The sequence below is a fragment of the Rhinolophus sinicus genome, chromosome 14 (assembly GCF_057876585.1).
Source record: "Rhinolophus sinicus isolate RSI-liver-muscle chromosome 14, RSI-T2T, whole genome shotgun sequence".
Lineage (NCBI taxonomy): Eukaryota > Metazoa > Chordata > Mammalia > Chiroptera > Rhinolophidae > Rhinolophus > Rhinolophus sinicus.
The window spans coordinates 55,426,958-55,454,323 of record NC_142514.1 but is presented as its reverse complement, the minus strand read 5'-3'; the positions used below and the strand labels follow the sequence as shown (position 1 = coordinate 55,454,323).

At 37.6% G+C, this 27,366-nt stretch overlaps 1 protein-coding gene across 2 annotated transcripts; it reads right to left on the bottom strand.

The window, feature by feature from the left end:
• Positions 1 to 1,454: 1,454 nt before the first annotated feature.
• On the bottom strand, positions 1,455 to 27,366 carry LHX8 (LIM homeobox 8). 2 transcript variants are annotated; one of them, XM_019743757.3, is made up of 10 exons: positions 27,034 to 27,365; positions 26,740 to 26,812; positions 24,881 to 24,967; positions 24,297 to 24,458; positions 20,386 to 20,507; positions 18,102 to 18,322; positions 17,297 to 17,400; positions 12,592 to 12,687; positions 5,940 to 6,123; positions 1,455 to 2,058 (listed from the first exon to the last, which is right to left on the bottom strand). In XM_019743757.3, the coding sequence occupies exons 3-10, from the start codon at positions 24,953 to 24,955 to the stop codon at positions 1,982 to 1,984; spliced, it is 1,041 nt and encodes a 346-aa protein (XP_019599316.1). In that variant the 5' UTR covers positions 24,956 to 24,967; positions 26,740 to 26,812; positions 27,034 to 27,365; the 3' UTR covers positions 1,455 to 1,981. The 2 variants fall into 2 exon arrangements, with proteins under 2 accessions (XP_019599316.1, XP_019599315.1); XM_019743756.3 differs by lacking the exon at positions 26,740 to 26,812 and having other exon boundaries at positions 27,034 to 27,366.

The window sequence follows — 27,366 nt, the reverse complement described above, 5'->3', positions numbered from 1 at the left end:
TCATGTGTTTGTATCATATATAAATTTTTTTGGTACTTCCATGTCTATCTCATTTCATTAATATTAACAAATTTAGATGCAGGATAAATAAATCTCATTCATTTTGACAGCTTTGAACCTCTCTGTTATGGAAGTTTTACTTCAACTTTGGGCATTCATCTTTGGAAGTAAAAAGGGTAGTGATGTGGTTTGTAAAAACTCTGAACAGTCAGGGGTGGTGAGCACAGGAAAAAGACAAAAGAGAGAGGAGAAGGAACACTCACAATCAAGCACCTCCCGAGCTAAATGATGCCAATTATATCCAGCTGGGAAATGCTATAAGCTGCTAAGAGTGCAGAGCTTGGCTAGACTACAAGAGCTTTCCTCAACATCTGGTAAAGGTAAAGCTGACCTCACCACTTCGTGCCTGGGACAGGTAGACTAAAACCCAAGGAGATTAGCATCAATCTCACAAGATCAGATAGACTATTGACTAGTTCTTTGTTTTTGGCCAAATGGATTCTAACTGGAGTAGCAGGTTAAAAAAAAAAAAAAAAAAAAAAAAACTTTTTTCCTCCTTTTTCCTACAGTGAAACGTAGGTTTGTTGCGTATGGTTTGAGGCAGATAGCAAGTTACTTACATCCACATGATTGCTTTCTGGTTGCATTTATGATTACTAGACTAGAATTACAAATACTCTACTATTACTTCCAGTCCTCAGCCAGATGTGAATCTGCTAAGTTAAACAAAGGCTTAAACTTAAGATTCTTAAAATTTTTTTCTCATTACCTTTTCATTTTTCCTGACTAGTATATGACAGACAACAAGTGAGTACTGATTAAGTTTTTTAAATTCAAAAATCGGTGAGGGTGGCACCACTTACTTTTGTAATTCCAAGACAAGTGTCCACTGCTACGTAGGATAAAGCCTTGAGGTTTAGATTTCAGCCCTCAGAGTCACAACCCCTAAAGAGTACTCACTAGGAAGAAAAAGTAGACTCTCTGCTCTAGAAACATTGCTCATAAATTCCAAGTACTTCTAGTTCTCCTTTTTCACCCCTGAAGAAATACGTTTTTATGGCCCATTTTTCATTTCTGACTTGGGATACCAAAAGGTCATTTTAAAAAGTGCTCTGCCTTTTCTTTTACATTAATTTGATTAGCTAATCCAAAAGAGATCATTCGCCAAATTAGATGTTTTCATGTGTTCTTTTGTTGAGTAAGTACAGTCACCTACAAATATGTTCCCCATTAAAATGTACTCACAACACAGCTCAAAACAAAATGAATTTTTAAAATTAAGTGTTGTTATATTTGAAAGAGATTAAAGTCAACTTATTGCAGAAAACACACAAAAAGAACAAAATGGTTGAAACTTTCACAATAATGGAAAATGTTTAATAAACTTAGAATGGTGGGCTTATTAAACTAGAGTGTTATTTACAGCCATAATTCATCAACCACAAACCCAATAATGTGCTTGCATGGCATGCTACAACAGAAGCTTTATTCATTCAGAAAACATTGGCAAAATAAATTTCAGTTGCAAATTCACAGATACAAGCCTCAAAGTATAAAGTTGTATGTAACAAAAAATACAGGTAATATTTATAACAATAACTTACAGATACAAACGAATGATAAACTACGATTTCACAAAGGATTGTAAACATTTTGCTCACTTGTCAGTCCTTTCTTTTAGGCAAAGTGCTCTTTTGATGACAAATAAATTAACAGATACACACTAGAGTGAACTATTTTCAGACAATACAAAAAAAGGTTTTGATTTGTTTTCTTCTTGTAAACATAAGTTTTACAAAAAATGAAGAATCAATAAAAGTGTCTTGCAGGCCAACTATAGATACATACCTGGGCAGCAAAGTGTTGTTGGAAATGCTTTAGGTGTTAAATAAAAAATTAACATTAATCTTTTCAATGATATTTTATACCTAATAAATGACAAGTTTATATCCTTAATCATTTCTATCCCTGAAAAAAGAAATTAGGTATGACTTATTGGCAGTTGTGTCATTGAATGGGGTAACAAGGGCTGGAGTCCAAGAGTTGTTGGTGAATGAGCTACAAAATAGAAAGAAATTTGTGGATCAGTTTTGTAGGGTAAATAAAACTGATTTAAAAACAAACACAAACAATCCAAGGCAATGTGATTTCATTACTCATTATCGCTGAGGGCACCAAGCTACACTCATTCCACTGACCTCAGCAGCAGCATTAACTTATTCAGCATAGTATATTATTAAATGAGAATCCAGAAGTGGTTTACCCCAAAATCTTTATTTGGGGCCACAAGTTTCTGACATTTTAATGTCCTCCATCCATACCCCATTCACTGCACTTTACCCTGCAGCTAGAAAGACACATGAGCTTTGTCTGCAGAAATGAGGGTAGCTTTCATATGAAGGTGTCTGTATAGGATAACCACCCCCTCATCACCACCAAATTATCATTTATGAATGCTTAACTGCCTCTTCCCTTAAACGTACATGAAAACACTTTTGACTCAGGCAACACTACAGTCATTCCGTGAACACACTCAATTTTAATGCTCGTGTAAGTAAATGATAACAGTGGTACAGGCTCTGGTTTTTCATTTAACCAAAACTTAAAATGAAGATTCCACTCTAAGCAATGGATATGTTGCTTCAAACCAAACCTCCCTCTGAGAAGAACTAGGAAAGCTGGAGAAAATTTTCAAAAATCTTTCTGAAGGCATATGAAAGAGACCAAGGCAGTCAAGTCCAAGAAGAGAAGGAAAATAAAATGAGGCTTTTCCCTCACAAGTTTAGTGACAATTTTAAAAGAAATGTCTGAAAGGCATTTGGAGAAGTTTAACAGAGATTTCTGGAGTTAGACTTTGGCTGGGTGATAGAAAACAAACATGCATGATCAGAGACCACTAAAGAGAAGCCCTAGTTAAAAACAACAGAAACAAAACAAAACAAAACACAAGCTTTGTTTGGGATCTCAAAACGTTAAATACAAGTTGTAGTGACTCAGAAACACAGCCCTCATGAGAACTGATGCCTGATTGGATTAAGTTGATCTCCCCTAGCCTAACTCACTGCCAAAAGCAAAACTAAATCCTTTCTGGTGGAAGATATCACTCAGAGCCTCAAATTATTTCTGGTTTTTCATACCCAACATCTGAAGTGCAATAAAAAATAACAAGGCAAATAAGATGTGACATGACTGAAAACAAAGAGGAAAAAACAAAAACACAACAGACCCAACAAAAATCCAAATATTGGAGTTATCAGACATAGACTTTATTATAACTATAATTAATATAATAGTAATTTTATTACGGAATAAAATAACATAGATTACTCCAGTATAGGATTTGAAACTGTAGAAAAGAATGAAATGGGAATTCTAAAACTGAAGATACAATACCTAAGATTTAAAAAATCAATGGATGAGTTTTATAGCACATTACCTAGTGAATTAGTGAAATGGAAGATAGGTTAGAAGAAAATATTAGACTGAAGTATGGAAGGTCAAAGACTGGAAAATATGAAACTTCTTCATAAGGTCAAATACTTGAAGAGATAAAAGCTGAGACGTTTTCGTAATTAAATACATCAAACTATTAATACATGTTCAAGAAGCATATCTAAGCACATTATAATAAAACTGAAAATAAAACACAAAGAGAAATGCCAGGGCGAGGATGGGGAAGACTTTCTATTTCAAAAGAGCAAGAATAAGACCAATAGCTGACTTCAACAATAAGTGGTATCAGGTTAACTATCCATGTTCAAAACAACAGAAACAATGCAAGTCAGAAGACAATGTTATTTCTTCAAAGTACTGAAAGAAAATAGCTGCCAATCTAGATTTCCACATAGAGAGGACATACCATTTACACCTGTATCAAAACAAGTACTTATGACTAAACCTAACAAAAGATGTGCATGATTACTAAACATAAAACTCTAGAATATAAGAGAGCATTTGAAGATGAACTAAATAAATAGAAAGACTAAATTCATGAGATGAAAGACAATATTACTAAGATGGTAGTTTCCTACAAACTGATCTAATGGAGTATATTAAAATCTCAATTGTTTTCCTTCTTTTGGTGGAAATTGACAAGGTGGTAAAATTTATGAAAATGCAAAGGGTCAAGAATAGGTAACACAAACTTGAATAACAATGAAGTAGAAAGACATGTACTATTGGATATCAAGAATTATAGGCCTAGCATAAATAAAACAATTAGGCATTAATATAAAAATAAATAAACCAATGAAACAGAATAGGGAGTATAGAAACTGACACAATACATTATATGGATATTTGATTTATATCAAATGTGGTGCTACACAGCAGCTAGGAAATTAGTATTTTCATCGGTGTAACAAAAAAGCTTTGCTGCCTATCTCACATGACATACAAAATTCAATTCCAGATGGACTGTAGATCTAAATGTCAAAGGTAAAACAAAATTTCTAGAAGATAACATAGAAGGAAAATCTTCATTATTTTTGAGTAGGAACCATTCCTTGAACAAGTCACAAAAAAAGCACTGCCCATGAAGGGGGAAAAAAAACTAATGAAATGAACTACATTAAAATTAGGAACTGGTGCTCAACAAAATATACCCTTCATAGAGTAGAAAAAGGCAAGCCACTGATTATGAGGAGATATTTGCAACATATATAATCATTAAACTTATTTATATGCAGAATATAGCAAGGGCTAAAACAAATCAAGGAAAAAAACAAAACAAACAAGTCAACAGATCAATAGGCAAATGACATAAATAGGCTCTTCACACACACAAAAAGATATACAGATGCCCAATGAAATAACACTCGATCTCATCAGTCACTGAAGGAAACGCAAATTAAAATAATGAGAGAGCACTATATACAACCATCAAATTGAGTAAAATTAAGAAGTCACACTATACCAAGTGTTGGTGAGGACGCAGAGAGCACCTTGAGCTCTCAAATGCTGCTGGTCCAAGTGTAAACTGGTTCAACCACTATGGGAAACTGTTTGGCAGATCAACTCAAGTTGACTGTATGTGTAGTCTGTGTTCCACTCCCAGGTACATGCCAAATAGAAGTGTGAATTAATGTGCACCAAAAGGCATGTACACTCAAGTCCATAGCAGCATAGTCATAAAAGCCCAAACTAGAAATACTAGAAATGTCTATCAACCATGGATAAATTGTGGTATATTCCTACAGTAGAATTCTATATAACAATGAAAACAAACAAATCACCGATTCTTGCAACAATGCAGATGAATCTCACAAACAATGTAGTTGAAAGAGGTGTGACACACAAGAATATATTCTGTCCAGTTCATTTATAGAGAGCTCACCAACCGGCAAAACTAAAACATGATTTTAGAAGACAAGGGAATGTTACTTTGGAGGAAGAGGACAACGATTGGGGAGGAGCATTAGAGAGGCTGCTGGGTGTAATTATGTTTTAGTATGTCATTTGGCTAGTATTTACATGGATATGTTCCTTTTGTTTATCAAGTTGTATACATATTATGTGTGCACTTTTCTATATGCAGGTTTAGTTTCAATAAAAAAGTTTAACAAAACTAAGTAAACCCCAATCTAAACCTCTGAGTGTGAATACTCTCTCTGACCATAGGAAAATAAGTTATTTAAATATTTCAGGTGAAAACAAAAACAAAACAAAAAAAGTTTTTTTCCTAAGAAAAATCAAGCACTAGGAGTCATTATCAGTATTTGCATTTTAGCTGCAAAATGAGTGTTGGACTTGTCCCTTAAAATATACTCACAGAAATAAGAATGGTTGGATAGTTTTGTTCTTTACTGCACCCCCCCACAATATTTTTCAGCTACTACTGAGGTAATATTTCAAAATGTGAATCTTATCAATAATCTAATATTAGAAGTTGTCAATTATTGATTGCTCGGGAGACAGCTGTTAAATGTTGGGATACCTACCATCCATATAACTATGCAGCGCAGTTAACATCGTCCCATCTTGGGGCACGTACGCAGAATAAGCCATTTCTTCTAACATGGGTGGAGACAGCCTGGAAGGCGGGACAGCTGTGACTGGGGCAGAGGAGGAGTGATTAGGACTGACGTGTTTCTTGTGGCGTGCTCTACAATTCTGAAACCACACCTGAGGGAGAAAAGCAATGTAGCTATGTCACATATCAGCTTCTGAGTACATGACCAACTCAGTTTAAAAGGGATGCAGCCTCCAGTACTCTACCATATAAGCACAGTATACATCTAAATACCGTGTTCCCCCGAAAATAAGACCTAGCCAGACAATTAGCTCTAATGTGTCATTTGAAGCAAAAATTAATATAAGACCTTATTTTACTATATTAATATTAGTATGTCTTATTTTACTATAAGACTGGGCACAATATAAAATATAATATAATATAATGCTATTTTGGGGGAAACACAGTAATTCTTTAAAAAGTTCTGTAGGCAGAAGAGAAACATTTTTGCACAAATATCAATGGTCATTTTCTTCGCTCAAATAAGAATTATCTGATGATTTACTTAAAGCCGATTCTATACTAAACCAGCATATTTCAATATAAAAGGGAGGTACTCAAGAATTCCAGAAGTTTCCTTGGTTTTTCTACTGGCATTTAAGACAAGAAGAAAAACAGAAAGAGCCTTTTTAATCAGAACTTTAAAAAAAAAAAAAAGCACTGCTAAATGTATTCGTAGACACCCACTGGATTTATTTCCAATCTTTTTTCAAATGACTGAAATCCCTGCTGAGAACTCAAAGCTTTCTACAAACCTCTTGATTCAGTTATTCCAGTCACATTTTTATCTGCTGACTTCTATTTCTCTTAGTGAACACATAGACTATTCCCTAAAAAGCATGTTAAGGTCAGGCTTATCATAAGAAAAAATCAGTAATATTTAAGTAGAATAAAATACAAACACATCACTGGCTAAACAGTTCACAAAATGTAAAGAGCTAACACCCTGTTGTCCATTGTATCACAGAAATAAAGGGGGCAAATTTAGGGCAAGCAGTCTGACATCCAAGTCAGGGTGAGTAAGGTTAGACTACCCAGAATGCTTCCAGTAACGAACCTGCCTGTGTTTGACTCCTCTGCCATTAGGTAAAACTCGACTATACAGTGTTACTCTATTAAAATATTATAGCATTTACTTGCCACCACTCCAGACAATTCTGTCGTGAGAAGAAAGTGGAGGGATAAAAACTTTAAGAAAACTAGGATAAGAACATTTGGGTGTTGAGGAGAAGGCCAGGGAAAAGTTGGAGGCACAAGTCTCTGCCCAGGGCTGGGAGTTAGTTCTTTGATGGCACAAGGGAGTCTTGGCTGAATAATATGGAACAGAAAGGAGCTGCAAAAAGATTTATATGAAAAAGTTGACCTGATTTCTAAGACACACCCTGGCCTTGGGGCTCAAAAATAGAGGGCTGGCAAAGTATAAACTCAAGGAGTTAAAATTAAAGGAATAAAAATTAATAATGTAATGGGGTATGCAGTTCTGATCAAGTGGCTGAAAGGGAGAATCCGAGAAATGTTTCAGGAGCAAGGCTTAGTCATATATCAAAGAAAAGGAGAGGGAAATCACAGCCTTCTTTCATTTTCTGGAGTGTTTGTTGGATTCTTGTATACATATATAAAGACCATACCCAAAGTCTCCATTCACAGTTCTCTCCAAAAGCTCCTTAACAATAGATGCCACTACTGTCACCCACCCAGCCAAGAAGACATACTCATACATTCTCCAACTTATGAAAGAGAACTGCTGCCACCTGCCTTTTCCCAGACAGTACCAAGAAGACACACACCCCAGAGCACTACATACGGTATAACCCAGTACGCTATAGTTCCCAGAGTTCCTTCAAAGTAGCTTATGTCTCCAATAGATTACATATTGGATGGAAGCTACTCAGTTGTTTAAAAAAAAAAAAAAATCCCAGACTTTGGAAATAAATATGAAGATGGCATGACATAAATAGCACAATACCTACCTTAATGCTGATTCTATCAAATTGGAGAGGATGCAAAAGAGTAACACTATTCAGGATTCATGTGAGTTGGGGAAAAGGAACTTTTATATGGGACTCCCAGCAGAATAAATTGGTATGAACTTTCTGGAAGGTGATTTTTGAGCTATCAGTTAAAGCCCCTAAAATGTTTTCTCTTTTGGCTCAACAATCCCACTTTTAAAAATGTATCCTACTGAAACTATTGAACAGGCATGCAAGGAATGTATACAGTGTTGTTCACTGCAGCATTTTTATAATAAAAAAATTAGAAATAAACTAAATTATACTATGCTCAATATGTGCAGCAATAAAAATGATGTAGCTCTTACTAGGGAAAGGTATTCCTAGTACAGTGATTGAGAGAAACAGCAATGTTTTATGCTATTTCTGTAGGATATACATCTCATAATTCACCCATCTGAAAGGGCATGTGAACAGTGATTATATCTAGATGCAGAGTGTTAAAAGTAAAATCATCCATCTTCATTCTGTGATTTCAGTACAATGACAATCTGCTTTGTTACTAATGTCTCTCTAAGCAGATTTGAGCTAGTAAAGGTGAGATTGTCTCTGTGAATCAGACCATTGTTTCTACCTAATCTTTGTATAGAACCTAGTTTGGATATTAGAATCAAGGCCTAGTAATCAAATTGTTCTTTAACTTTTCTAAAATGTGCTCGATGCTAGGAAGCAGGCCGGGCACACAGACCATGCTTACTATTTGAGATCACAGTAATAAATTCTTCAAAAATACTGTGAAGGACTATATATTTAAATTACACACACATACCCTGTTTCCCCAAAAATAAGACCTAGCTGGACAATTAATATAAGACCCATTCTTATTTTACTATAAGACTGGGTATAATATAATATAGTAATACTGGGTCTTATATTAATTTTTGCTCCAAAAGACGCATTGCAGCTGATTGTCCAGCTAGGTCTTATTTTCAGGGAAACTCGGTATACACAAATTACATATATATATATTATGTATTATTTATATATATATATTTTTTCATGCCAGTACTCCTTGCTTTGCCATCTTATCAAAAATATTTAAATTCAATCCTCACATATTGAAACCCAACAATATGTTCTTTAAGTTCTAATGTGTGGAATCAAGTTAACTTGCTCATAATACTGGCGACCGAAACACCTGGAAATTACATGAGAGATGTCTGTCTGGAGTCCTTACTTCGTCAAATAATTAGAAAAGCTCTCCAAAAACTCTCCATTTTCTTTTCCTTTCCAATTTCAAAATACTCTGAAACATAGTAGTCATGAATCTGACTTGGCTAAAGCAGTCCCAGTCATGGAATGAAAGAAACTTCAGCCTGTTGAGTCTGAATGACCTCAGTGAAGGAAGCTTCACTTTCATGCACAAGACACTCACTACCTGCGGTCACAGCCCATGCCATTTTTGTAGCCTTTCCTACTGAGAAAGTTCTACTCATATGTCATGAGAGAAATCTCCCTTTTCCTGCATTCCCTTGCTGACTCTTGATTCTGCTGGCTGTCGGACAGCCTTTCACATATTAGGTTGGTGCAAACGTAATTGCGTTTTTTGCACTGTTGAAATTTGCCATTTGATATTGGAATACATTCTTAAATAAATGTGGTTATGTTATACATCATTTTAAAGCACATTTTTCGCTTTAAGTTTTTTTGCTCATCACTTATTATTTGCTGTTTATTTTATATTCATTTTAGACTATGGAAATGATGTTAGACAAAAAACAAATTCGAGCGGTTTTCTTATTCGAGTTCAAAATGGGTCGTAAGGCAGCAGAGACAACTCACAACATCAACAACCCATTTGGTGCAGGAACTAATATACATTGCAGTTGTGATTCAAGAAGTTTTCCAAAGGAGATGAGAGCCTGGAAGATGAGGAGCGTGGTGGCCGGCCATTGGAATTTGACAGCGACCCATTGAGAGCAATCATCGTAGCTGATCCTCTTACAACTACAGGCGAAGTTACCAAAGAACTTAACGTCGATCATTCTATAGTCGTTCGGCATTTGAAGCAAATTGGAAAGGTGAAAAAGCTCTATAAGTGGATATCTCATGAGCTGACCGAAAATTTAAAAAATCGTTGTTTTGAAGTGTCGCCTTCTCTTATTCTACGCAACAACAAACCATTTCTCAATCGGATTGGGACGTGTGATGAAAAGCAGATTTTATACAACTGGTGATGACCAGCTCAGTGGTTGGACCGAGAAGAAGCTCCAAAGCACTTCCCAAAGCCAAACTTGCATCAAAAAAAGGTCATGGTCACTGGTGGTCTGCTGCCGGTCTGATCCACTACAGCTTTCTGAGTCCCAGCGAAACCATTACATCTGAGAAGCATGCTCAGCACATCGATGAGATGCACCAAGAACTGCACCGCCTGCAGTTGGCATTGGTCAACAGAAAGGGCCCAATTCTTCTCCACCACAATACCCGACCGCATGTCGCACAACCAACGCTTCAAAGTTGAATGAATTAGGCCATGAAGTTTTGCCTCCACCACTATATCCACCTGACCGCTTATCAACCGACTACCACTTCTTCAAGTATCTCAACAACTTTTTGCAGTGAAAACGCTGCCATAACCAGTGGGATGCAGAAAATGCTTTCCAAGAGTTTGTCGAATCCCGAGGCATGGATTTTTATGCTACAGGAATAAACATTTATTTCTCAGGGGCAAAAATGTGTTGATTGTAATGGTTCCTATTTTGATTAATAAAGATGTGTTTGAGCCTAGTTATAATGATTTAAAATTTGCAGTCCAAAACCGCAATTACTTTTGCACCAATCTAATACATTTAAAAGACACCAACTCTGTTAATACTGTTCCTTCCCTTACCATCTCCTGATCTGATCTCTAGATAAATATTCCTGATGTGGTTAAAATTATCAGCACGTGATTTCAAGATCTTTCATGACCTCTAAAGGAAGCACTCTTGTCAGACTGGTTGTTAGTCACTTTTTAAAATGTGTCACTCTAAAATAAACACAGTAATACCCTGGACATTTGGAAAGTACTGAGGTTACGGAACTTGCCCCCTCAGAGAGCCTCATTACATGGCCATTGACCAAATCCACTGAGAATATAGATCTTTAGAGAACCTGCAGTACCATCAGGTCTTTTCCACAGGCTTCTTTGTATAGATGTGTTAATTATGAACTGCTTCAGGCTTAATAAGATTAAATTGAAAAATAAACACCTGTTTATTAACCAATTTAAGAAATAAAACATTCTATGTACAATGTTGGACTTTACCTTTTTACCTCAGTGAATTTTATCCTGTGGGTTATGGTTACTTGCATTAATTCCTTAAACTTTTTTGAACCTTAATGTTCTATAAAATTATTTTCCATTTCCCTGATTTCTCTTTAAGATCTTGACAGTTGACCACCTCCATCTGGAACCCACCTCACTCCTTTGGCCTCCAAGAAACTTCTGCACCAGACTCAGCCTTCATTCTGGCTGTTACTATGTCCCATTCCAACAGCACCTCTTACCCTGCTCTCTCCCTAAAGTCCATTCTTTACTTTTTACTGTCTGTGATCTATTTCTAAAGGGTTTTACCCAATTTTATGGCATTAGATCATTTTGTTGGAGTCCTGCTCCCCCTTTAAAATACCGGATTACATGCCCATTTGCACGATCATTGCATGATTAGCAGAAAGAAAAGGGAGGTCAGCTCCATCTGAACTACCAAACTAGCTTTCTTTTGATCTTAATATTCCTATCAATAGCACCATTCCCAATAATACTTTAAGTTTAAGAATCATCTTTGGCTTCTCTCTGCTTCCTCATTAGTGTCCAGGTCCTTTTCTTGTCTTTCTAGCATCCAGTACCTGCCATCAGTGTGTGGTCAATAAAATGTTTCTCAATGAATTCTAGTGACCTATCCCAGTTAAATTTCTTTTCAAACAATTACTACTTTGCTGGGCACCTCAACTAATCTGTCTCTGTCTAGCCTCTCCCAACTCTAATTCTTGCCATTTACTGTCCGTCACCTGCCCTTTCTTCCTAAAGCACATACCATGGCTTTCTCCTGCTCAGGAGAGAACTCTACATTCACAGGCCTCTCCAAGTTCCATTTCAACAATTTAATCCCCCCCAATTTGCAAACGTAAATCTTACATTCCAACACATTTGCTCTAACTCATCCTTCCCTAGCTTTGTTTACATCACTCCCTCTATCTAGATCTTTAACAAAGGCCATCAACACCCCCTACACACAAACACACTCACTCACATACACAATCACAGAAAAGCAGAAAAAAAATACTGACCTCAGAATCAGATCTAGCTTGGAGCCGCAGCTGTCTTTTTTAGCGTGAGGATCTTAGAGTTACTGTGAGCAATGAATGAAATAACTTGGATAAGGAGTGATTTAACAAATGGTAGCCTAGCCCAAGCAGGCTAATTATCAGGGCTTTTTAAAAAAAAAGAAAAAAAAAAAATTGACTTAGAGTGTGAAAAGACCTAAATGAGAAGCTAATGCTTTGATATTTCTTCACAAAACAGCGCACATTCATAACAACCTAGAATAGAACTTTTAGTTAGCTCTTGATTAACCTTCAAATAATCACCTGTATCACACGTCTGCTCAAGCCTGTCCTTTCTGCTAGTTTCTGGAGGGTCTGTGCATCTGGGTTGTTGTCCTGAGCAAATTGTGCTTGCATAACCTGTAGTTTAAAAAATGTAAGTAGTAAACAGCTAAAAATAAGAAGCTGATGGGAGAGACGGGAGAGAAGACATGCACAAGAAAATGAGGTATTTTTATTACTTGAAAATCAATGGGGAAGTATGTATAAATGAAAACAATGCACATTTTGTAATTTACCTATAGGTTGCCATATTGAGATCTTTAAAAAATAATCCATTTCAACATAAAAACTTCTCCCAACTATGTTTATTAAAAAATAAGCTCACCTTTTCCATTCTTACAACCCACAAATGAAATGTATAAATGGTATGTCTATTTACTGTTTTTTCCATTCTTTTAAAAGTTGCTAGCATTAGAAAACTTTTTAAAATACAAAAATCATATCACATTTATCTCCAGCCTCTAGTGAGCTAAACAACTTCAAAGCCTCTACTACAATTTTTATCAGTCTGCAAATAGTACAAGCACAACAAATGGTTACGCTTAATTGTAACCATTCCATCATTGTTTTGAGCACCGCTCTCTGCAAAGGAATATCTGGAATCTTAAAAAGAGATACCCATCAGCCCATTGAATAAGAATTTCCCAGGATCTAAACATCTATTGCAAAAGTTCCCAGGTGATTCTGATGTGAACCTTTGGATTGGAACCACTCTGCTAAGTGCTATGAGATAGTGACACATGAAAAAACTGTCCCTGAGCTCAAGTTCCTGGGAGAAAGATACAGACATGCCAATAAGTACCAACAATACAAGGTTAAGGGAGAGGTATGTTGTGGGGGTGGGGTAGAGTACCACAATAAAAACACTAGTGAAAGGTTTTCGGATTCTTTCAGAAAAAGTTAATTATGGGAACCAGGCAGGGTATTTGAACTGTATTACTTAAAAGTCAATCAATAGAGGGAAGTATTATAAACTATAAAGTATTATAAAGAATGAGAGAGGGAGTCAGGCATCCAGCATGGTTGTGCTGTCCACAGGGATGGGAAGGGGATGGGGTGACCTACCTACTGAAAGACCTTAAGCACCGCTGGCCTCAACACCATTTCCAACAAGCAAAATTAACTGCAATCTTCACTATGCTCCTTATAGAATACTATCTTCTGCCACTGCATTTCTCACAGGATAGCTAAATAATTTATTAGCAAGTCTAGCTCTCCATGGCAGAAAGTTAATTTCTTGAGGAAATGTCTTATTCTTCATATTCCCTTCCTGTCACATAGTTTGTGCTTAATTAAGAGCTTCTGACAGAATGAACCTTGACAATGTGAGGAAAATCTGAAGATAGTGGTGAAAAAGACAAATGTTGTTCCGGGAAACCTTACGAGGTTTACAAATTATATATATATATATATTTTTTTTTTTTTTTTCTTTTTTTTTTTTCAGTTAAATTCTCTGATTAGTGACTCTCCTAGAATAAGGAATTCCTGGCTTCACTCAGTTCACTTCATCCTCCCTTTCCTCCAAATGTGTTATTTCACATGCAAATAGAGTTGTGTTTATAGGAGGTTGAGCATGTAAATCCCAAAGAGAAAAAAGAATGAGCAGATATATGTCTTTGTTTTTTTAATTTTTCAAGGAGAAAAGCTGAACAGATATATAAGCATTTGCTTTCAAAGCCACTATTGATGATTTATATAAAACAAAAACAGCATGCTTTTCACAAAATGCATTTCAAATTCACAAGTTTAATAATGGAACCAAATTACATTTAATAAAGCAATTCCTCATCAAGGAATGAAGCAAAACTTAAATTAACACTGATGGTTTAGAACTGCAATATACTAAAGGAAAAGATGGGTTTATCAGTGTTCAGTATCAAAAAAAAAAAAAAAACCTTTTAATTTTGACTTAGTTTTACTACTCTGCAGTCAGTAATGATGCCAAAACCCACCCTATTCCTTTTCTGAACCCTTTCAATATGGTCAAGGAGTGAGACTCTGGAGACACTCATCATTTTAAGGCCAGAAAATCTACCAGAAATGTTAAGAGTCTGCATAGGTAGTAGCAGCTCACCATCTTAATCTAAAAGTATATTAAAGTGGGTGCTAACCTTAGCACAATTAGCAGTAATAATCATTGAGCAAGTGCTTCCAACTACAATAAACAAGCCAAAATATTGGCTGAAACTTCTTAAATATTATTTCTACAAATGAGACAGTATTTGAAATATTTCTGCTAACACAAAACAGTATTTTATTTTGTGATTCTTAAACTATTTTTTCTTCCTATAAGTTTCTAAACAAGAATTTTGGGAAATTACATTGTTTTTTTCCTACCATTTTAACTCTTCTCTGTCCAAAGCAGGTACTTCCTGAATAGTCTTGACTTACAGTTTACCTTCAATATCTTATTATTTTGCTGAATTCAAGCACTACTTGCATATATTCAGCTTTCTGAAAGGTAAGACAATTTGACAATGAGGGTACATTGCTTGATTTATTAGTGGTTCTGGCAAAATATAATGATTCAAGTTTTTAAAAGAATCTACAGCTATCCCAGATTCCTATGTTATGAAAAAACCACTTGAGGACAAGGATTCTGCCTCATGTGTTTCAGTCATCCCTGACAGACAAATGCTAATAAAAATTGAATATACGAAAACATGCTTTGAAATCATATCATTTCTGCTTCCATTTTTTAAAATTTTTGATTCTGCTACAAATTTTTTAAAATTTATGATTCACATCACATTTTTATATATTAATGCATGGCTTAAATAGTTTCTGCCCATTTGCAATGAAAACTATAAGGCCATCTACAAGATTCAGAATCTCATTCTTCTGTTCTGGCTGCTGCTATTGCTGCCATTAAGTGGCGTTTTGTCAAGGCACAGTTCTACTCATGGTCTCCTGGGAGGCTAAGCAAAATGAAAAGACCAGAGGTTTGGGGAGCAGGGTCCAAATCTCCTCTCTACCATTCCCTTGGAAGTCTTCTTTGATTTCCTGAACCTCTTGGATGAGGCTCGTGACATCAAGGAACTATTTGTAAGAGTTAAAGGAGATAAATGGAGAGAAAATGCCTGTCATAAGCCTTGGTGGTACACACAGTCCTCCACAAATATTATTCCCTTTTCATTTAATTAATATTTATTATCTTCCTGTATGCGATTGTTTATATGTTTAAAGTGGTCTCAAATTTTCACTATAATTTTAAGAATAAATTTTTGTATCAAATTAGAATTACCTGCCTTATAATTAAAATCATAGCCAGCCCTTATGGGAATAGCTAATTTTGAAAACAGAATAGATTTCTATTAGACATTTTATTTTAATTCAGACTCCTTTTAGCTACTGGGTATTTTGCTGTCAGGTCTCCCACAGGTACTCATATCTCCTAATTTAGGGCTTTAAGTGATCTTCTTTACAATGCAATGAGGTACCTCCAGAAAAGCAAAGTTCAAACAGAGATAGTTCCTTGAATTGCCTTATCTTTCATTTATTACTTATTGACCATGTATTCTATGCCTAAACTAAGAAATCCAAAACAATTCATTTGGAAATTTTTCAGAATGGCTCTAAATTTTAATGCTAGATTGCTTTCCAATACCATTAAGTTGCCTTGGAATATTTGTGTCACATCAAAGTTTCTTTTCTTAATTATTCTCAAAAATTCTCTTCTTGAAACACTTGTATTCATCTTAAATACTGGCAAGTCTTAGAATATGTACTTTTTCAAAAATTACTTTCACTCATTTATTAACACTGTAGAAAGGTCCTTCAAAGTCTGAGCTAAGATAAACACTATGTGTAAAGCAGCCAGCAGTACAGGGTAGGTGCTCAATAAATGTTACTTTACCTTAATATAAAATAAATATCTCAGCCACATAAATCTTTTTAGAAACTATGGTTTATCTGAAAAAATGCAAGAATAATTATATGTGTAGACTTAAATATAAAGCAAGGAATAATTACTTAATAATTTTCTTGACAATTGACATAAATCAAACTTATTACATTATATGAAATAAATTACATTTAGGGCTGCTAAGCTGAAATTAATCCCTCCCTTTTCGGGGACATAATCAACCTTTAGCATCAAATTATAGAATGCCTCTCTCTATCCCCTTTAAAAACAAGAAAGGGCCTACTTGATTGGAGTCAAGCAGTAAATTCCTGTTTATAGTCAGGCATATTCAATTCTTTCCTACTCAGAGAATATATAATCTTGTCCATTAAAAGACTCATTGCGGTTTGTTAAAAAGATGAACACATTAGTGTCCCATAAACCCACACACATACTGTATGACTCTGTTGAGTCTCAAATATTTTGTCCTCTTTTACAACCATATGTAGTAATAATGCCTGTGTTGAGCTGATTTTATCAGGAAGTCAGGACAGAACAACATTTTATTTCCACTTTGATGTTAATACCAACAGATCCCATAAAAACAAAGTTTGAATGACTAGTTCATACCAGATCATGACTGAATATTGACAAACATTTTAGAGCAAAAAGTATGTTTTTATACATTCACCAGGTTAGTTTTTACAAAAAGCATTGGCTAACATTTTTGAAAACATAAAAATGATCTCAGATAGCATAAAGATTGTTTTTTGGGGGTGTTTTTGTGTGTTTTTTTTTTGTAGGGAGGGGTTTCAAAAATCATAAATTCATTGTCATGTCTACCTGGAGCTGATCTGCTGTAAAGCTGGTCCGAGCTCTTTTTGCTGGTTTTGGGTGATTAACATCTTGCTCTGTGAGAAGGGCGCCTTCAACACTAATCCCATTACCTACATTTAAAAAACACAGTGCACATTGGTAACTTAGATGGGTCCACCAGTCATGCTATAATAGGTGTCTTGTATCTCTTGGCTTGGAGAGAAACTGAATTCATCTACTAGGTTGCCAAATCCCTTGAGTTTTTACGTACACTAGAAATATACTGTGGAACCAACATTCCATTTGTAGGCTTGTATATTTAGTCACAAGTGCAAAAAAGTTAAAAATACACATCTAAGGCTCATCCTTAGAAGGCAAAGACAGGGAAACAACTACCGTGTTTCCCCAAAAATAAGACCTAACCAGACCATCAGCTCTAATGCATCTTTTGGAGCAAAAATTTACATATAGGCCAGTCTTATTTTACTGTAATATAAGACCGGGTCTCAAATTAATTTTTGCTCCAAAAGACGCAGTAGAGCTGATGGTCTGGCTAGGTCTTATTTTCAGGGAAACACGGTAGTAACAAAAGCAAAATAGAATCCTAAACTCAAGCCTGTTGCCTGAAAACATGGCACAAGCCTAACACACAGGGCATGGCTTTCCCTGTAAATAAACAGATGGAGACCATCACTAACAGTAGAGTACTTAATGAGTTTTACCACAATTACACTGCACAAAATAATGCATTAAGATGACCGTAGGAAAAATCGTTTCTATTCCTGTATTCCCTGTTCCCAAAGACTCAAAATTATTTTAAGTATATATTTACCGTTTTCCACTTCTCTTTTTAAATTATCCAGCATGCAATCATAATGCACTCTGCAGAGAACTTTCTCTTCCACCAAAGCAAACTCTTCTCCCGTGGAAAGTTGCCTTTTGCAAGAAAAGCAGGCAAAGCACGCCAAGTGATAGACATTGCCCTTGGCCCTCCGGACCCAGTCAGTAGAATGGATGTGCCTCCCACAACGAGAGCAGCGAGTTCCATATCTTCTACATAAATACAAGGGTGGGAAGTGAAGATTTTAATGCTTGGTGAGCTATTCATCAGTCTGAGATTAAACTCACATATTACTCCTTGGTTTAAGCTAAGTATTTAAATCTTTTGAAAATAAAACAGGAATCAATTATTTTTCTATAAGTCAGTATGGTAAACAAGATGAGATATGGTCATAATTCAAACCTGTTTCTAAAACAAAAACTTCTCACTGTTACTTTAAAGAAAGATTAGATTTTTCTTTTAAATTAAATGAAGTATGAGTTACAATATCCTCTTTGTAACAAATATCAGTGCATTTATAAGTTACCTAGAGACCCAAAATACCCACGCGCGCATGCACAAACACACACACACACACACACACACACACACACACACAGTCCAAACTGAAACCTAAAAGTGCAAAAGCAAACCACTGAAGATACAATGATTTCTTAAAACCACGTTGAGATAATTAGAAATGCTCTGAATATCATTTTTCAAGTTAAAACATTTAAACGTTCAAACATGATATTATCAAAGAGTAGAACAGAAATTATTCACCCTGGGAAGAATGAATGGAAGGAAAACTCAGAAATGTTTCCTTTGGTGAACATGCAGTTGTATTGCCATCAACAGAAGGGCAAATATTACCTAAAACTTTCAGAGACACCTGGACATTAAATGCAGGTTAATCTTAACAAAATGGCGGATATAAATATTTCTTTTTTCTCTCAATCCATGACACTCTTTGCCATGCCTCGTTTCACAATCGAAGTCATGATCAGGCATATCTACATCAAGTTAGACAAGTAGATATGTCTGTGTCTATTCATTAGTATATCTTTAGAGGTATTAACAGTTTTTAAAAATTGATCTTAAAAATTGAATCCTAAAAATAAATTTTAGTACATAACAAAATATGAAGTATAAAAAAGTCCTGAAGAACTGGACCATCAATAAGCCTCTGATACCAAATTTTTCAAAGCTTTTCAAATTAACATAAAATCTTAAGATTAGCATATCCTAAGTAAAAGAGGAGGCAAATTGCTACTATTTTTGAGGAAATGGAGAGTAAACCTGATGACGAATATATGTTTTTGGTAAATATAAAATTCTGTGACTCTATAAAATAAAGGACTCGGGGTTTCATGAAGTGCTTTAAATTACCTAGCAATTGATTCAAATCAATCACTAAACTCTCTGAAATCAGTTTTTGAAATTGAGTATAAACAACATAATTAGTATTACAAACTTCATTATATAGTATTAACTTCCCAATTTCACAATGAACATTTTTCTTCATTTGGAAATGCAAATAAAGAAAAATATGGTTACTTTTAAATATGTTTAAGGATTTCAATTTCCAGACAGCTATCCCTTAAGAACTGAATTATACACTTGAAGAAACTTTACATTTAAATAATTATAAAGAGATCACACAGACAAATTTCTACATTTACTATCTTAGGCAAATATAATCTCACAAAATAAAGGTCAAAGAACAGACAAAAGAAAACAGGATTTTTAGGCAGAATAATTAGACTTGATGTATTTCTGATACTGGTTAGTCAATTCTTTTGAATAATTTGGTTTATCCCAGTCTCCAAAGTGCTAGCATTTTATAAGTGTATAACGAGGGATCATTCCATAAACTGATGAAAGCTTGAGAAAACCTTGATTTGCATCCTGCAATATTATTTTGGCTTATCACTCCCCTCAAACAAGGGGCTTTGTCACAATAAGTCATCTTATATTGCATACTTTATACCTATTCACAGCAAAGACGACTGCATTTTTAATACCTAAAACTTTCATTTGCCAAAGTAGGAATAATTATCTAAAATTAGTTTTTGTATACTGAATTTCTAAAACATATAAACATGCTTAATTTTATTTGTTTTAATACAAATTATACCTCAAAAAATATAAAGCGTTCTCATTTTGAAATCTATTATATAAGAAAGACTGGGCTCCAATAAGTAAAACAAGACAAGAAAGCCTATTTACAAAATTCTCTTTGTGTAATAATTTCTTGGGATATTTACTTACTAAAAAAAAAAAAGTGTCAGTGTACCTGAAATAATCAAGTTTGCAGAAAATGTCTTTGTCTTTAATATAACAGCTGGTATGCCTTCCTAAGGAGGTTCTGCAGACACTGCAGGAGAGACACCGAACGTGCCAGCACAGGTCATTCACCTGTGAAGGAAAAAGGGGCTGGATGAGAAATCACTTAAAGCTTAAGATTATCATTCATTGGTTTTGTGTAGTTGACAATTTAAAAAGCTGGTCCCTTAATATGTTAATACACACTCTGAATGTTTCCATCTAAAAGGTGTCATTTACAGAGATCTACGTCTAAGTATATTTTCTTTTAGACCCTAACCAGAAAATCAGAATAATATATTTTACATTTGGGGTTTAAAAATTTTTTTTGTTACTTTGAAGACTTCAGTTTAATTTCCTTTTTTAAGGAGAGCTTCTATGAACACAGGGAAAATTTTTTGACACTTTCAAGTCCTGCACACTGGTTTATTTTTTTCTTTAACCAAATTCTTCCTACCGTGTAACAGGGTAGCTAAAGAAGTCAAGCCACATACCTTCTCAGTCTATGTTTTGGCCAAATAATGATAAACTGTGCACTGGTTAAAGTGAAAGACAGTGAAAAAGAAGCTTTGTAAGAGAAATACCTTTGTAAAGAAGCCAAGCAATCCATTTTGCTTACAATACAGAAACTATTAAGGTAGATTTAAATGTTGATATGGCAGAAGCCCTGGCTCTCTTCTGAAATTAAATAATAGAATCAAGGACTAAAGTATTGGTAATCCCACTCAATGATTTGGCTACTGGAGAAAAAAATAAATCTGATGATAAGGGGTTCTATAAAGGGACCCCAGCATTGTTTGCCATTTATACTTCAAGAATGAAGGCATAAAACGGTGATTTAATAAATCACAGAATTTAATGTTTTCTAAATAGAGACATAAAATATTATTAATTCAGGGAACAAATCATAATTACCCTCACCAGAGACTGTTGCCATCATATTACAAGCACCACAACGTCAGCCTTCAAGAATAAACATGTCTATTGGACTGAACTTACCTGTAATGCAGGCTCCTAAAGTTTGTTCTTGTTAAATGGACACAAGAACTAGGTCTATTCTTAGTTCAATTTCATGTAAAAGAACAGCAATAATGCGAAAACAACAGTTACACCCTACAAATGGATCTAATGCCTAAAATAGAAATGAGGAAATTGGAAAAACGGGAAATTGTGAAATATGCCATTTGCTACATTATTTCACAACAAAGCCTACCTATCCGATGATTCTATCAGAGTAGCACTACTGTTCAGCGTGTGTGTCTATGATATGAAATATATTAATAAAAGATACTTCGAAGCTGAAGAAAAAAGTTTCACTGGCTTCTAACTACAGTCACGTGCCTCTTTCCAAAGCATTAATGAGAGTATCATTTTGGTGAAATTTTAAAAGTTTTAAGTTTTGGTCTTGCTTAGAAGAATTACATGTTCACTATACAAGAAAACATGGAAAATAGCAAAGAAATAATAGGAAAGAAATCTGAGGAAATGTAAATTTTAAAAATATTAACAATGGTGAATGTCCTGGAAATAAAGATTTATTTTCCTTCTATTTTTTCCTAAAATGAGCCCAATTAAGTTAAAGCTCAAAAGTATGAGCTTCCTTTAGCATTCCACTGTTTAAGGCCTTCTGCATTTCCGTCTTATCCAAGCTGCCCTTTTTCTTTTCTTTTTTAGCTGAAGACAGATTCAGGCTTCCAGGCAGTCATGACCACCCTCTAACACCAGAAAGCCAGGCCCTAATGCCTGATTTTCCACCTTTCCTCAAAGTTTACTTTTTCAAAAAATGCTCTTTTATCTTCCATTTCTTTTCCAGGGAGGAAAGTAAGGTGAAGAGAAAAAATTCTGGAGAATATAAACCTTCCCTGATTGCTGGTATGGATCCAATATGTATATGTATATGTAGAAACAAGCCAGAAAAACCACCCAAACAGGGCACTGAGGATTGGATGGAGCAACAGACACATCTACCTCCTCTTGTACTTTTTTATTCTAACTCCATTTTACTGGCCTCACGATATGGTGTTTTTCTATGTTAAACGGTTCACACTCTCAAATACTCTGCTAGATCTAATAGTTATTTTATTATTTTTTTTTACCAGTGACTTGTATTGAATTCAAACTTATCTGGATAAAGAAGACTCAAAAATGGGGGGTGGAAAAAGAATTCAGAGTTTTATGTAATCATATAGTGTTAAACTTTTGTTAGAGCTAGCATACTAATATGTACAAGGGTGGGAAAAGACTAAATGTAGAAGACTTCGTGGGGAGAACTCCCATCCTATACAGAGGAAGGCTTAGATAACTCAGATATTTTATATAACACAAAAATACAACATATACATACATTTTAACTTATAAAAGATGAACACCAGAAACCATTTTATTTCAGAGGGTGTGTTAAGAGTCACATTGTAATAACTTTTTCTATATTGTCTCAGCTGTTAAATGTTAAAGCCTTTATAGATCCCTTCAGACCATTCTTAAAAATTATGCTAATTATTGAGAGGGCTCACTGAAAATAAGAAGCTAGTTTTGATCCAAAAGATGATTTTGAAATATCCACAAAGGCTCAGGTCTAGAAACTTTGAAAAGGGAATCTTAAGAGTGCAGATTTAAAGAGAAAGCTGTGTCAATATGCCTGCCAGCTTTAAGAATTAACCACCAGTAAAGATTAACTCAGTCACTTTTTAATGTTTTCACCAAAACTTCTTTTGTTGCTTTATCTGGGTTGTATCTATAGGGTACTATTCCCGCTTTACATATGAAGCAGCTTTGTACATTGGGATAGAAACTTAAAGAAGCCCACTAACTTTTTTTTGAACTCATACTTTCTATAATTAATCCTTTTGAAAAACTGGGGGTGGGGGTTGTTGGGGAGGGAATAGAAAGTGAACTGGCTTGCTACTAATTCAGTGTAGGAGAGATCATTAGTTTAAATAGTCATTTTAAAGAGCTATTGAAGTTGAAAACCCATAGCATTAGGATTAAGACACATGGGACCATGATCCTGCAGGCAATGACATGGATAACTGTGGCCTGCCAGAATTTATACTCCAAAATTCCCTCACAATATTTTAAAAGTAAAACTAATTAATACAGACAGTCTACTCTCAAACCACTACTTGAAGCACTTCATTCCAGGCTTCTTTCCTTTCTTTTCTTTCTAACTTTACATCAATTTCGATTTTTTTCCCCCCAAGCACTGGAGATAACAGAAAAAAGCACTGGGTGACTTTGAAGTATTGAATCTTGGTAAGAGGAGGAAGGTACTGAAATAGTTTTTATTTAAATGATCCTAGGAACTTTTACTTTGGAAAAGCCTCAAATAACTATAAACAAACATAAGACTATGTAAAAACAAATCTGTCCAGAAAAGACCCTGTAAGGCACTTTACAGTGGTTCTCACCAAAGGAGACATTGCAAAGGGGAATCAGTCAACACATACCGACCTGGAACTCTCAGAAGCAGGCAGGCATGTGGGTGTTACTGGGGATGCAGGGACCGTAAGTAACCCGGGGCTCAGTAAAAATAATCAGGCGGGACCCTGTTTCAGAATGATAAAAGGGTTTCTTTCCCTACTTCCTTTCCTCTACAAGTCGGTGGCTGACTCGAGTACATCCACCCCGGGTATCGGCATTTCCAAACCACAACATGGTACACACAAGCTCTTTTGCAACGCGAAAGATTTTCAGATTTCTTCCTCCCCTCTTTCCCACCTCATGAGTTGCCCTTGACCGGACTGTTTTCCTGAGAAAGCCTAAAACCTCAAGCGAGAACTCGAATGGAAAAGAGGGTAAAAATAAACTTTTCTCTTTTCCCAGAGCTCCCAGGGTAACCACGCTCCCCTTGGGCCTCTCTACCTCGAGAAGGTTCCGCCCTACCTTGAGAAGGTACTTGTCCACGATCTCCAGGCCGCAGCTGTTGCACACACACTTGCCAGGGGGACAGACGGAGCCCGAGGCCATGGACCGGGGTGAGGACGACGGGGACAGCGGGGCCGAGGAGGAACACGAGTCCTCGTCCCCCGCTCCCTCGGGGCTCACCTGCAGGAAGCCGCAGGGCGCGGTCTCAGGCGGTTCTAGACCCCTCCTCCTCTCTTCATCCCACGGATCCCCGGGGGCTCCCCCACAGCTTCCCCTCCCTTCTCCTAGCCCTCCCGCACCACTACTCCCCGCCCCCAGTTCTTGAGGTCTCGCTTTTCGCCCTCACCCCGAGTCCAAGCTCCAGCCACGACGCCGCGCTGGGGCTGCCACCCCTAACCTCAAGGACCGGGGGCGCCTTACTGCCTTGCCCTGCCGGCCAAGCTGGCTCAGCTTTCCACCCCGCCCCGTCCCGTCCCAGAGCCTCCCTCCACCCGCTCCCGAGAGCCAGTTGGGTCCGGGAAGGAGCGAGGGACAACGGCCCTTCGTCCTGGGCCGCCTCCCCACCGCCAGTCCTGCCAGCAGCCGTGTCCCTGCCCACTTACCAATCCCTCTTCCCCGGCGCCTTTCCGAGTCCTCCCGGCCGCCAGGGCTGCAGTCCTCCCGCACTCTTCCGACATGAGCCCCTGGCACTGCGATGGGGGGGGGGGGGCGGAAAGTGGGAAGAAACAGACGAGAAGTTCAGAGCCCGCACAAGCTGCCCTAGCCACAGCTTCTTCGCTCGTCGAGAGGGCTAATGAAGGCATCAGCGGGCGGGTCGCGCCTGCAGCCGTCAGGGCTCCTGGGTCCGGGCGCCGCGGGCCAGCGGGCGGGCGCGCAGTCTTCCTATCAGGCGTAGTCTCCCTTACCCGCCGCGGGCGGTGGCGGCGCAGCCCCAGCGCGTGGCCAGGTGGCCACCCAGCGCCGAGGGCTCGCCCCGTGCGCTGCGCGGCTCTCCTGGCTGCGGCTCCCCAACTCTCACCGGAGTACGTCGGTTCCCCGCCCCCCTGCCCGGGGTAACAAGTTAATAACAATCATCCCCGCACAAAGCATTTTCTTTCTAGACGTCAATCACGGCGGAGCGGGGATGAACGGGCCAAAGGGGGGTGCACGAGGGGGGAGAGGCGGAGTGGGAGAGAAGAAAAGAGGATTGAGGAGGGGATGGGGAAAGAAACTTGATTTCTTTAATAACCTCAATTAAAAGAGCAAGACACACATATATTTTTTAAAGGGGGCTTTTTGAATTGGATAGCCCGAAAGGTGAAGAGGTTTAATAGGATACTTGAAAGCTAATTACAGCGGGATTTAAGAAGCCTGGTGTTTGTTCCGATGACAATTTGAATGAAAATGCTTCAGATTAAACCGAGCCAGCAGCTCTTTCGTAAACTTGCAGCAATTAGAGCTGCGAGTGATTTACACTCGTTTCTTTAAGGTGTAAATTGCCACTTATTGCTCAGTAAGTCAACATTTGAGCTACTAAAGGATTATTTTTAACTAGCGCAAAAAAGCGTATCGAGTGGAAAATATCCAGCTGAATTTAATTTATGCCATTTAAAAAACTCACCCAACCTCGGTCAAAATGTCTTAAAGCAACAGCGCGCGTTACTCAAGTGTTTCCAAGCCTTTGCTGGAGATTTGTTCTTAAATGAAAACGCAGCCTCTCTGGGCGTTTTTTGCCTTCTACCGGTGTTACGAAAACTCTAGCGGGAAGATGGGGGTGCGAACTTGAGCGGCCCACATTTCTGCCTTTCGGACTCTTCGCCTCCTTCCTTCCCTCCTTTTGGCAGCACCTGGCGAAATCTGGTCCAAACCCGAAGTACCCCCAGGCCCTCTGCGGGGACCCCCGGGTGCGCTCCCTGCGCGGGACCTTGTGCGCAGCTCGGAGGCCGCGTCCTCGCAAACACAAAGGGAGTTTAATAAGCAGAAAAGCCCCGCAGTCGCCCGGTGTTCCCCGCCCAGCGTTGGAGCAAAGATAAAGTCAGGGGTTCCTGGTGTGGGTTCCGCTGAGACACTCAAACAGACTCCAGTTGATTTGCAAACCTAAAACGAGAGGCACCGCCGGATCCTGCCTCCAGAGTGAAATGAGAGTTTGTCAGTTTCCCCCATCTGCTCCACGAACGTCCTGACTCGAGTACCTTGGGGTTTGCTTCTTTGGGAACTTTAAGTAAAATAGCCCTTCTGGCCACCCCTGGGATCCCCCAGGCCCTTCCGGAAGTCTCTTTCTGTTTCGCGGTGGGCCCACCGCAGCGCGGATCTCCCTGCAACAGGAGGGGTCGCCTTAGGGCGGGCAAGCGTCCCCCCCGGCAGGCAGGGTGCAAGGAATCGCGCCTCTGTTTGGTCCCACCCGGCAACCTCCCGGACCTCCGGACTCGCTCTCCCCCACCGCCACGATCACCTCGGCAAATAGAACAAAAACGCGACTCACATGTACCCGAGAGCGCCTTAGGCTCGAGGCTTCCTCTCGCAAATTACAGTCTCCATGCCTCAGGTTAAGTGAGCTTGTGGATAGGGGAGGCAATGATTACTAACTAAAGCTACTACGTATCCAAAAAAAAAAAAAAAAAAAAGAAAAGAAAAAAAAGCAAGAAAAAAAAAAAAAAGCCAGGTCTGAAGATGAAGCCGTTACAGGTAATTTCTGAACCTCGTTTAGGATCCCAAACAGCTCGCGTTTCAAGGAAACTGCGATTCAGCTGGTCTGGCCAGGCGTCGGCTCGCTCACCTTCTCAAGGGGAATTGCCAGCTCCGGCACGTCCTTTTCTTCTAGTTTACACACAAACATCTGATCGCTTTTCCAATACATGGCACTGCTAGGGCTGCTTATCTCATACCAACTCCAGAGGGTCAGAGGCTGTCCTTGTCTGCCGATTTGCCCCCCTCCCCCGCCCCAATGCACTAATAAAAGCTGACACCGAGAAGAATAAGAATGCTGCAAGTATATCTTCGACCAAAGAGGCTACCGTGGCCGTAACCATTCTCTGATGGACTCTTCTTAAGATTCTTTCCCCAACTTCACTAAGGTCTGTCCCTCCAGGAAAAGAAAAAAAAAGTTTTG